At 46.5% G+C, this 12,654-nt stretch overlaps 1 protein-coding gene across 1 annotated transcript; it reads left to right on the forward strand.

Moving 5' to 3' along the window:
• The first annotated feature begins 5,556 nt into the window (after positions 1-5,556).
• Positions 5,557-12,306, forward strand: CTHRC1 (collagen triple helix repeat containing 1). The gene is made up of 4 exons (XM_075023750.1): positions 5,557-5,763; positions 8,875-9,096; positions 10,336-10,552; positions 11,747-12,306. Exons 1-4 carry the CDS (start codon positions 5,620-5,622, stop codon positions 11,887-11,889), a joined length of 726 nt encoding a protein of 241 aa, XP_074879851.1. The 5' UTR covers positions 5,557-5,619; the 3' UTR covers positions 11,890-12,306.
• The last annotated feature ends 348 nt before the right edge of the window (positions 12,307-12,654 follow it).

The raw sequence follows: 12,654 nt of genomic DNA on the forward strand, positions 1-12,654 counted from the left end.
TCTCGGGAATGCCGCGAGCTCCAGCACTACGTTCCACAGGCAGAGCCGCGGTGACCGTGCACGTTCAGATCTGTCACTGCTGCTGTGGCTCTGCCCCCCTCGCTCTGTCTCCTCTCGGAGACAGGGGGTTTTGTGCAACTGTTGAGTGTCGTGGGCCAATTCATTTGTTTCTGTGACCAAATCCTTTTGCATCCACAGGCTTCTGTGTATTTTGTGTGTGCCAGCCGTGGTGGCTGTAGACCTCTGCTTTCTGCAAGCCGCCCCGAAGTGTGACGTAGCCCTTCCCCAGCCTGCAGCCCGCTCCTCATTGCTGCCTTGCTTATCCTGAGGAACTCCTTTTCAAAGGGCTTGCTGGATTAAAAAAAAAACCAAACAAACAAACAAAAAAACCATTTCCAAGTTCAAGTCCATTCCTTTAATTTCAGGATTATCACTAATTTGAGGTACTATCTTCCAAAACTGGAAGGACAGACCTGTGGCCCTGCACTTGGTGAATGGTGTAGAAAACCCAAGATTGTTCCCTTCAGTGAAGAAGCTTTCCTGTCTGGATGCAGCATTGTATTTCACATCCTAATAACTATTTGCTAGCACAGGATTCAAGGAAATGTACCTTTTCAGTTCTGCAAAAGGCCTTTCTATTCATTGAGGATTCATGAGGCAGCCAAGTAATTTTTCTACCATTAACTAATTCACAGCCACTCTAATAAGAAAATGTTTCTCCTGAGCCTCAGCTCTCTCCCTGCACATGATAATTCACTGGAGGACCGATGAATTTAACTTAAAACTGGACTGAATTAGTTTTCCCATTCTACCATGTGCACAAGTCCTTGAACAACCTGATCTAACTGGACCTGCTTCGACCAGCTGCACTCCAGACACCCCTCCCAACCCAAACATTTCCATGACCGCAGCCAAGGATTGTGCCAAGGATTGTCTTGCAGAGGTACGGACCAGGGTCCCTCAGAGTCAGACATTTGCCACCAGCAATCCGTGAAAACAGGTCTCACTATGGACTTTTCATCATAAAATTTACACTATGGAAATGTCTCAATATCTTGAGTTATCCTTTATCAGTGAAGCAGTTTTCCCAAATAGTTTCATTGATGTTTAACTCTGACAATTTGTGAGTGGTGTTTAGTTTAAAATATTCAATGCTTCCATTATTTTTGTAAAAGCCATAGCTATAGGGAAATGCAACTATAAATCAACTGATGACTTGGACAGAAAAAAAAGATCTGCCTAGAAGCCTCAGCAGGCTATGAAAGGACCTGTTTCCACAAGCTGAGCTCCTTGGTATCTGAGCTATGTCCTGGTCTTCACTTGGTAACAATGTTAAAGATTTATCTCCATAGAAAACTTAATTAATCTGAGTAATAAAAAGTGTTAATCCTCTCTCTAGTGTTTTCTATTGTGCATATATACAATGTTTCCTATAGTAACATTAAGAACTGCCGTGTGCTTATTCAGAAGTAAAGAATTAACACTTAACTTCAGGATTTTTCTCTCACACTCAGAAAATGCCATCCTCCTGTATACGGACACAGGAATCTTCTGCAGACAAGCCTCCCGAGGGTTACCATTTGCTTTCCTGACAGTTATGCCCCTCTTGTCTCTGACAAACTCTGTTGTGCTCTCACCTCTGCCTGTCCTTTCTGGCTGTCATTCAGATGATCAGGGGTTTTTTTCATGGCTTGCATAGTGAACTGTTAGCATGACTTGACTGTCACCTGGAGGTATAGAGTCTCAGCAAGCAGAATATGGGTACAACTTACACTTTTAAGCTTTTATCAAAGGCAGAAACAGGGCATCACTGCCTATTCTAATCCACTAAAAATCTGCCCCAAACTAGTTTTTAAGATTCAAGTGTTAACATGTGTACCTGCAAAACACTGCTGTGACTACAATGCCGTGCTTATAATTTTATGTAGAAGCCACTGGAAGATTTTTTTTAAATAAATAGGTGTATCTGTGCTAGTAAAGTAACGAAATAGAAGGAGAGAAGTTTGGGATTATTTTAAAATATTAAGCATGCTCTATAAATAATATATTTAAATTAAAAGGTGTTAGAAGGGATCGAGGCCATGATCCCATGGATTTTTAGACAGTTCCAAAGTTTTTTTGTGGAAGAAAATGAAATCTATTTCTTAAACCCGTAACAAATTTTCCTGAGAGCTTTTACTTTGGTTTTCTTCCACAGCAGTACAGATGGCTTTTTGTTTCCTCAATCAGACAGGCAGGCTGCAAGGAGCCATTTGAGAAATTCAGCAGTCTTCTCTGATCTCAGCGTTTTACATGGACTTACAACTCACCCTAAAATAGCAGTAATAAAGTGAACAAGAGCTAAATGATGAACTCCACAATTAAAAGCACCGAGGGTAGATCAGCAAAGATCCTGTGTGTTGGGATGCTGAGCACAGCATTGCTGAGCCTGAGCTCTCTGCTGCTTACCCTGGGGTATGCATGCGTTCCCCAAAGCAATGCATAGATAGAACTGACAATCACAGTCAAAATCCCCAGACATCACCAGAACAGGGAAATTTATAAAGCAGCAAGAGTTAAAAGCAGATGAAAGGTCCAGGTCTTGGCACTTACCTCACCAGGCCTTTTTGTCGCTCAGGATCCTCAGCCTTGAACGTCTAATATTTAGACACCTAAGCCTGGTTTTCCTAGCTGTCAAAAGCCACATCTGAGAAGAACCTATTTCTGAGTGGTTAAAGCTTCTCCTCACTGTATAAGGAGACCCTTCCATCAGATATGGGTCTGTTCTACCAGATATGGGTCTTTTCTACCAGATTTGGAATATGGACCTGGTCTTTCATTCCCAGGCTCTGCATTAACCGTGGGCAATGGCCTCCCATGATAAAATGCTCCTAATCTTTCCTACTGCAGTTGTTTCACTTTCTGAAGACCAAGGAATGAACAGCAATGATTTACTGGTTGAATTCAAACCAGTGCTCTAATAAATAGTATTCATAAACTGGAAGAGTTTGCACAAGAAAGGTGGAGAGACCCAGCGACCCAGTGGGCAGCCCCTTGAATTTAAACTTTATAGCTGAGGTGAATGGAACACATGTGTGTATGAACACATCCTCCTCTCCAGACTTGTGTGGCTGGTTTTTGGGATGCTGAGAGGCTATGTGAGGAGGGGGGGAACCAGCTCAAGTGGTAGCAGAGAGACTGCATGCATGGCACCAGCCTGGCGGTGGGAGCATCTGCTGTGCCCAGTGCACTGACGGCGTGACAGCGACCTTGCGTGCGCCTGCCTGGATTGTGCAGCAGCAGACTGACTGCATGGAAGATTTCGGTGACATTTAAATGGTGGATGTCTGTACCTCATCATCTTTGCTGATATGTTCGTAAAGCCACATATAAAAGATAAATTCTGTATCATGTGGCAGTATGGGTAAGGTGAAGGAATCACTAGTGGACGTAACATGGATTCTGTTTTGAAGATGCTCAGGCAAGTTTATTACAACAGCTCCTTTTGCCTGGGAAATATTTAAGGCAAAGTAGACCCGTAGTTCTGATTCAATTCGAGTATCTCGCCAGCATTCAACAAAGGTTGCTGCCCTCAGAATCATTTAAATATATCAAAAGCCCACAGAGCATAAGGCTAGCAGATGGCAAGGCTTGCTCGGACTGAAGCAGGCTGAGGAGGATGTTGATGCTTCTGTTTTCCAGATGGTAATGCACATTGCGAATCAAATGAGCGCTAGGAACTGCACAGTGCACTTACCAGAGCACAAAGCAGATGTCCCACCATTACTTGCTATGACCTTCTTTTACGGCGCTCCTCGGTTTTCTTCCCCTGGCAAAGCCAGCCATTTGGAATTTAAAAACTTCTGGCCCAGACTCAAACTCTAATGGGGAGCAAACCCAGGTGGGGAAATGCATACAGATGTATATGTGAATTTTGTTATCTAAAATACTCAGTAATTGTATTAGGAAGGCGTACAGTGCTGCTGTGCTGTGTGCTTCAGCTACTGGACCTTGCCTGAAGAAATTAATCCTGTAACGCAGAAGCGTGGCAGTCTGGGAATGGAAGTGCCTTAGCAGCAGCCCATACAGATGCTGGGGATCCCCAGCCACTTGGTGACAATGCTTGTGTGAACATGCACGCTACAGAGAAGTCAAGCAGTACCATCCTCACAGCATTGCTGCCAACCCGGACCAGAGGCAGGAGGGTTTGCTGGCAGCCGGCGCACAATTGCCTGATGAATCCTCTGTGTGTGTGTGTTCGTGGATGTTCACCGAGGCTGTCACAGAAGCAATTGTTATAATTAAGGATTTAACCACATTCCATAAATTTTCCCAAGGTGTTTAGGGAACCATTATTATTTAGTAGCCATTTTATGAAGTCGGCTGGATGTATCACTGCACTTCTCCAGAAGGCAGGAGCCCACACCTCAGCGACGTGGCTGACGTCAGTCCCAGTTCTCAGGACAGAGTGTGACAGGGTTGATGACAGCAGTGTGACCTGTGGTGCAAATCTCAGTTCACTGCTATTGTTCAGCCAGTGCAGACGTGGAACGGGGAGAAAGGCAGAAGTGGCTTAAAGTGCAGAGGTAACTGCAGTCAGAGCAACATGAAGAGGCTTAGTGTAAACAAAAATCTGGTTCTGCGCGGTCTAGCATGAATGGCTCAACGACTCATAACATGCATTCCTAGAGGAGAAATGTGTGGTTTTGTTAAACACTTCAGAAAAAAAATGTATTGAAGCTTATCTCCCCCTTCTGGAAACTCTACCTCTACAAAGCGCGCGAAGACTGCGGCATACAGAAGTTATCTTTCAAGCATTTGTTATTTCTGTTTTTAAGCTTAAAGACATACAGCATTCTTTATTATATAGTGCTCATTTCTAGTACAACGAAAAGTAAAATATTATTTGAAATGAAGGCAAAATGAGATGGTTTACGCTGGGTTGCCGAGGGCTTTCCTCGCGTTATTAAATTGACGACGTTCAGTGGGGCAACGCCAAGTTCTTCAACAGAAGTCCAAATCCCGCTGCTGTTCGGCAGGATTTCGCGTCCTTACCTTGCGCTTCTGTTCAAGTGAACCCCGTGATTTACGCCCAGCTGCTATTTTATTTTATTTTGCCCCTGTTCCCACTCGGGGTGCGTCAGGCTCCTGCTGGGGCGTTATGCGATTTCTTGGCTCTTTCATCAGAAAGGTGCTGTCGTCTGCAGAGCAGCGTCCCGAAGACCTGGCGGAGGGCTATGCGGTGCTCCGAGGGGGCCCGAAGGACCACCCGGCCGCCTCCGAGCCCCCCCCCCCCGCCCCCGGCAGCCCTGCCCGCCGCTCGGCGCGGCCGGGGCTGGCGGCGCGGCCCGGGGAAGGCTCGGCGGGGCCCGGCCCGAGGGGGCGGGAGCCCCCCGGCCCCCGTGCCAATGGCTGCGGTGGGGGGTGGCTCTGCCTGGACCTTCCCGCTCGGTTACAGGATGGAAATTCCCGGCCTCCCCGGGGAGGGAGCTCGGGCTCCGCGCTCTGAAAGGCTCATTTATCCCCGCGCTGCCGCCCAGAGCGGCGGAGACGGGTCCCTGCGCCGCAGCCCGCCCCGTTCCCCCGGCCCCGGCCCCGTTGCCGTTCCCCCGGCCCCGTCCCACGCCCCCCGCCCGCACCATGCGCCGCGCCCCGGCCGCCGCCGCCGGCCCGCTGCTGCTGCTGCTGCTGCTGCTGCTGCTGGCGGCGGCCTCGCCGCCCGGCGGCTCGGAGAGCCCCAAGGGGAAGCAGAAGGCGCTTCGCCAGCGGGAGGTGGTGGACATGGTGAGAGGGGCGGCGGGACGGGAGCGGAGCGGAGGGGGGGGTGGTTGGGGGCCGTGAGGGGCGGGGGGGGCGGCCGCAGCGGCTGCGTTTTGGTTGCAAAGATGGGGCGGGGGGGAGAAGCGAAAAAAGCAGCGGGGGGTTCGAAAAACCGGGCAGGGCACCGCCGGGCCCGCCGCCGCGTTCCCATGCGCCGTCTGGGCTCCCTCCTGACTTTTTTTTTTTTGTTTTTCTTTTTTTAATTACGCCTCGGTTGTGCCGAATCAGGAAAAGTGCTGAGAAAGGGTCGGACGGGCTTTGAGAGAAACGGCTGGTTTTCGGCGGCCGGGTGCGTGTCTTCGTGCTTTCGCCGTAGGGTCGGAGCCGGGGGCGGGGGGGTTGCGGTTAGGGCCGGCGCGGTCTCCGCAGGGCGGCGGGACCAAAGGCTGCGCCGGGAGCCGCTCCCCGCCATCCCGCTGCCGGTGGCAGGGGCAACGCTGAACTCTTACAACCCTTGCAGCAGAAGTAGGAGCTGCTGCTTCGTTCCCGAGAGGCTAGCGGGTAATAATAACCTTCAGAAAGAGAAATAAAAGGACTGCGCTGCAGCAGCCGTTAGATGCCGTGAAAACTGTATCTGCACGCTTACTGAACCCACCTTTCCTTGGAGCGGCGTTAATGCATTATTCCCTTTGGCACCTGGGACTGCATACCGCTCTTTGCAATTCCATTGCAACTAGAAACCCGAATGCGTTGGGACTATCCCATCTCAGGGATAGAAGGAAGGAGGGAGATTTTCCAGTCCTTGGAATGTAGAAAGCAGATGTGAAACTATTTCCGTGAGCTGCTGACTGCCGTTCACCTCCTCTAGAAAATCAGTGGCATGGCCATTTCTGCCGTGATCACCGGAGAGGTCCCCCAACGTGGAAGCACCACTGGCACCAAAGCTCCTTCCCTTTCACACCGCCTCATGACCCTCTCGCTTTTATTGTGGAAGTTGAATTGCATCGAGAATAAGGAGTCTGCACACATGGAGGAGCTTACGTTTTCTGTGGCAGCGGTATTTTAGGGTCCCCCCGCATTTCTCTCGCATTGCTCCGTGCTTTTGGGTGCAGCAGAGTGAGCAGCAAAGCGCAGGTAAAACGATGGCAGCTGAGTCAGGGGCAGCCCGGTCGTACGGACTGCTTCAGCTAGAGCCCTTCCAGGGCAGAACGAAGGCATGCCTGGGAGGGGAGCCTGCCTTCAGCAGACATTTTAAAAAGATGCTCTGTGCATTTCCAGCTTAAGAAAGCATGAAAAAAACTTGATTTGGCAAGCGTAGACGAATTTAGTTGGAGCATAGCCTGAAGCCCAGGTAATTCTTTTGCTCACATCAATTTTTTTCTGGGTGGGCAATGGCTAAGCTGCTCTCTCTGGAAGGAAGCTGTGCGGCTCTAGGCAGCAGCGGTGGCAGCTCCTCTTTCAGGGCAGCCTCGGGGTGCCGCTGCCCGGTGTCACTGGTGCCCCCGGCGGACGGGGCAGTGACGGGCCTGAGCCTCAGCCTGCCCCTGGCTCTCACCGATCTCCAGGTCGGCGGGATTTCTGTGGTGAGTAACCACATGTAAAACCAGAGCCAGTCACTGTTAGAAACCGTGAGTCCAATGGAAAAATAGCAGCAAAAGCAGATAACCAGTGCTGTGTGAAATAGAAATGTCTTTGCATTATTCTCACGGTCCCTAGGTTGGTGTGTGCTTGGCCAAGCAGCCTTCTCTCCAGCTAACTTTTTTAAATGTGGCCTTCTTGATTATGATATCCCACTATTTCCACTGCCATTGGCCAGTGGTGTTTTCTTCGGTGAAGGTAGCAGGGGCATGCCAGCATCCATTAGTCCAACTCTCATCTACTTCTTGCTAGACCTCTTCATATAGTCACTGATTTTATTTATAGAGAGGCTCCAGCTGAGCCTGTGATGCTCATGCTGGTTTTTGCACCAAAGCACAGGAAAAGGAACAACCCCAGAAGAAGAAAGTTCACCAGTCTGACAAAGGAGAGAGGGCAGGGGCTGTAGTTTACAGCTTCCGTGGTGCAGATAGTGGCATGGCTTGCAGGAGGGGGAATAGTTGCACGATCATTTAAAACGGATGAAGAGAAATAGGTGTGAGAAAGGGGAAGAGTGGAATACTGTTATTTGTGAGGATTTGGGATGAAGACTGAAGGAAGCAGTCAGTCACCAGATGGGAAAGAGCATTGAAAGAAAAAGCCCTGCCATCACCAGCCCCTGCAGGCTCCTGCTCAATGTTTCAGTGCCTGCTCGGCCAGCTCCACTCGGGCTGCTGCGGGAAGGAGCTCAGGGCTGCACAAACCTACTCGCCAAGGAGGGCAACCCCAAATCTCATCAGGTATGAAGGCAACATGTGTTAACATGCAGTATGGGAGAGCAACATTTAACCTTTCCTAATATTGTGATGTTAGGGAGGTCGTTAGCGTGCCGTCCTCCCACGTGCGCCTTCCCACCGCTGTGAACAGGGATCCCGAGTTGAGGATTATTCCAGGGTGCAGCTTCCCATGTCCACATCAATGCCGACATACTGTGCGCGCTCTGGAGTCTGACTTGTGTGGCTTGACTATCGCAACATGATTCTGTCCCAGGGGAGTGGCGACAGAAGAAAACCAATGTTAACCTCCGCTCCCTAAGAAACGCAGAAGTTTCTCTACTTAAAAAATAAGGAAAAAAAATAATAATGAAGGCTTATTAGCTGAGGCAGTTATACAAGCAATGGTGGGTTAGGAGAAAGTAACTATTCATATGTAACTCTTTTTTCTGTTTCTGTATTGGAAAGTTCTGAATCTTCTGAGGTTTTCCAACAGGTTTTAGTCCTTGGACTAGGCCAATTTTTAATTCCAGGATTTATGCATCTTTTCATAAAATAATTGGTGTCTTAATTTACAGCAAATTCTGCTGGCACTGCTTATCTTTTAAAGTTTATTCTTCCTTTTTTTCCTCTATGGAACTATTGTCTTGGTATTCCAGAAATAGCCCACTAGCTTCTGTCACAGCAGGGGGGGTTGTGTTTTGTTGTCCTTGTTGTTTGTTTGTGTTTAACTTCATTAGCCTCAGAGTTAATGGATGGAAGCAGCAAGATCTGTTCTGTCTTTCAGTACAACGGCGTGTGCTTGCAAGGCCCCAGTGGCGTTCCTGGACGGGATGGAAACCCGGGAGCCAACGGGATCCCTGGGACACCTGGGATCCCAGGACGGGACGGGCTGAAGGGCGAGAAGGGCGAGTGCATGCGCGAGAGCATCGAGGAGTCCTGGACGCCCAACTTCAAGCAGTGTTCGTGGAGTGCACTTAATTATGGCATCGATCTTGGGAAGATCGCAGTAAGTTAGCTTTGCCTAGGATGCTGCACTTCACCAAGCACAGCAGGCTCTATGAGCTGCGTAGCACCAATCGTACAGATTTCCTACTGGAGCCTTTTTCTACATGTAAAAGGGTGAACTTCTCCAAGGTTTAGCTACTTTGGATTCGTCACAGCTGTGTTTCACAGCTATGGGCCCACTTCACTGCTGTAATAGTGTTTCAAAAGAATGATGTGGCTGGTGTAAGAGTATATTTAGAAGGCGGCTGGAAGTCAAACTACCAAAAAAGTACCTCCAGCTTGCCCAAAACAGGGCAAGGTTTTTACCATTTCAAGCATAAGGAGCAGGAGAGATGTACCTCTTCAATCTGTTAATTGTGCCCATCTTTATAACTCCTGCTTCAAAACAGTTGTTCACTGAAACCCAGTTGCAGGATGCTACTACAAAGAGGATCAGCATTGCTTAGGAGCAGCGTTACCAAGTGTTACCCAGACTAACCCACTCTGTCCTCCACAGCAGCCCCGGGTGTAAAACTTTCAAATACAATGGTGCAAGCCTAGAAGAGGGGAAGAAATCCCAGCTCAATCCCAGCTATGAAGCAATGCCCAGATTGGTTGGAGTAATTTAACTGCTATTGCTGTGGCTACAGTGAGAACCAACTTTTTTGAGTAGACATTTCTCACTGTCTTCTACTTGCAGAACTGTCCCTAGCTTCAACCCCAACCCCCCCTCCCCTGATATCCAGCATTTTGAAGACAGAATAACAACCTCTTAAAAAACCAGAAAATGTTTCTTTTTCAGTTGTGGAGCTTTTATCAGGGTTTAAGCCTCTTGCAAATCTAATAATCATTGTTAAATCCAGGATTTCTGGTAACAGAGACAGAAATTATACTGTCCTCTCATGCAAGGACTTCAGTGCAGCTTTCAGGCAGCTCATACGCCTCTATGTAAACCCAGAAGGTAACTAGGTTACCAACTTAACAGCAGGTATTATCTAAATAAAGTTAAGAATTTCCATAATCCCCCTTCTCCATTACCATCTATGAGGTGCTGTTTCTGATTTGCATCTTTGCACTGTATGGTATTTGCCAGGGTCTACTTTTTTCTTTTCTTTTTTTTTTTTTTCAGAAGGAAGGGACTAAAGAGAATAGCCAAAACATTCTGAAATAAATATATTTCTAAATATATTTCCTAAATATATAGAAAATAAATAGGTTCAAAACCCTAAGTTGCTGCCAAAGCATTTTTGTCTCCTCTTAGGAATGTACGTTTACAAAGATGCGTTCGAACAGTGCTCTCCGCGTTCTCTTCAGTGGATCGCTTCGGCTAAAATGCAAAAATGCCTGTTGTCAGCGCTGGTACTTTACTTTTAATGGAGCAGAATGTGCTGGGCCACTTCCTATTGAAGCCATAATATATTTAGATCAAGGAAGCCCAGAGCTGAATTCTACTATTAATATACACCGAACTTCTTCAGGTATGTATGCCGAGACCGCATGAACTGAGATGGAGTAGAAGCCAGGAGCAAATCAAGTTACCAAATGCAGAGAGTACAGTCTGCCTTACAAAGTCAAAAGACTGAAAGAGGAGGCAGAAGAGCGGCCAGCTAACTAACACTTGTTCTCTTACTCTGCTGCTGTCTTGCAGTTGACTATCAATACTAACATAATTATTTATTAAGTGGTACTTTATTACTGTGGTATTTTTCATGGTACTTATATCCTGCAATTTAGAAATGGAAGAGATTTCTATCCAGACAGCTCTACTGAGCTCTGCTACAACATGAATACAGAGACATTCTGTGCTGTATTAGCATACGGAGAAACTGCCTTACTGCCAAGTAGACAGTGTCATCCTGGCTTAAAATATTGATATTTGCACGTTATCTGTGCATAAAGTGAGACTTATTCCTCTTGGAATTTCTACTGTAATTCCAGGTGCGGCACAAAAGTACCTCCAAAGTGAGGTATCTAGGAACAATTATTCAATTGCTAAGCAAAAGGCAAATTAGTGAAGTCATTCAACATAAAAGGAGGTGACAGTAGGAAATAGGGACTAACATCAAGTCTATACTCTTTCTTCAACCTCCTCTAGAGCTATGATAGGGGTTTTTTTATCAAGGGGTAGGACCCACCTGTCTTCATTAACCCACCTCCAACTAGTGGTGCTAGTGGGGGAAAAAAAAAAGGGCAACAGAAGTGGAACTTTATACAGAAGCAGTGAATTAGGAGTGGCAAAGATGACAGGGTGACAATCACCTTTGCAGGGCTTAGCTGTGGAAGCCAGGTATGGCTGTGTCCCCGTCCCCCCTCCCCATCACTGCTAAAAAGATGGCTGGATGGGACCGAAGCCATATCCCAGCTACCAGTTTGTAAATGTGGACATTTAAAGAAGCAGGTATACCTCCCATTTAGCCACACTGTGGATTGTGATCTGCTTCAGGTACTGCAACAGATGTCAAGAAGCACCATGGATCGAGGCAGTGCATGACTCCGTAACCTATGTTGCCACATGTCTAAGTAATAGTTTTTATTTCTAAAAACGCTAGTCAGGTTTAACTAAACAGCATGAGCTTACAATGAACTGCTGTTCTTAACTACTTGTGTCCACCTTCAGTTGTCAAATAAGTGATTGTGTCTGCTGAGGTAACCTGATTTTTGTCTTTAACCAGTGGAAGGTCTGTGTGAAGGGATCAATGCTGGCTTGGTGGATATTGCCATCTGGGTTGGGACTTGCTCAGATTATCCACGGGGAGATGCTTCTACTGGATGGAATTCAGTCTCCCGAATCATCATTGAAGAACTGCCAAAATAACTTCCCCTCCATTTTTGTAATCTCTCCCTTTTTATTTTGTACAATTTTCTTCAGAATTTATTTCTATAGAGTTGGATGCAAGTATTTGACTGAAAGGCACCAAACTCTTGCATCTGTAGTCTTCGTGTAGCCTTTTTTTGCACATTGCAGAGGCTTTTTATAATAATCATTTTAGAGTATATATATCAAAACCAAGTTCATTAACTTTTTTAATTCCTTGTTTGATGTATGAAAATATACCACCACCATTTTAAGAATTAACTGTAACTTTTTGTATCAAATAAATAAGACCTTTTAAGAAAAAAAAATCCAGGCTATTTTATTGATCATCCAACTATTTAAGGTATTTTACATGGTGTTATGATACCCAATTAATTTTTTTAGAAGACTTCATAGAAAGTTCTAAGAAAGTAAACTCATGTCTTGGCTTTAGCCTTCAGAAAACATGTAAATTCTGCTACTGTAAACCTGACTACAGAATAGGATGCTCTGCTGTTGCAGTCTAAAGTCTCTCAACAAATTCCTGCTGACTTAACTGATGATGTGACCTAGATGATGTGGTAAGAACTAAATACTTCGTTTTGAATAACTAAGTAAAAATAGACTATCTAAGCTCTCTCTTTCGCTTTAACTCTTTCACTTCTTGAGAGACAGGATTTAAGTATAAACATCTATTATTGGTCTCAACTAGATTTAGCCTTTCAGATATATACAATCACTTTGGTGTTAATTAAAAGCTAGATATATTAAATAGTTTGGAAGATA

This window comes from Buteo buteo, chromosome 3 (genome assembly GCF_964188355.1).
Source record: "Buteo buteo chromosome 3, bButBut1.hap1.1, whole genome shotgun sequence".
Lineage (NCBI taxonomy): Eukaryota > Metazoa > Chordata > Aves > Accipitriformes > Accipitridae > Buteo > Buteo buteo.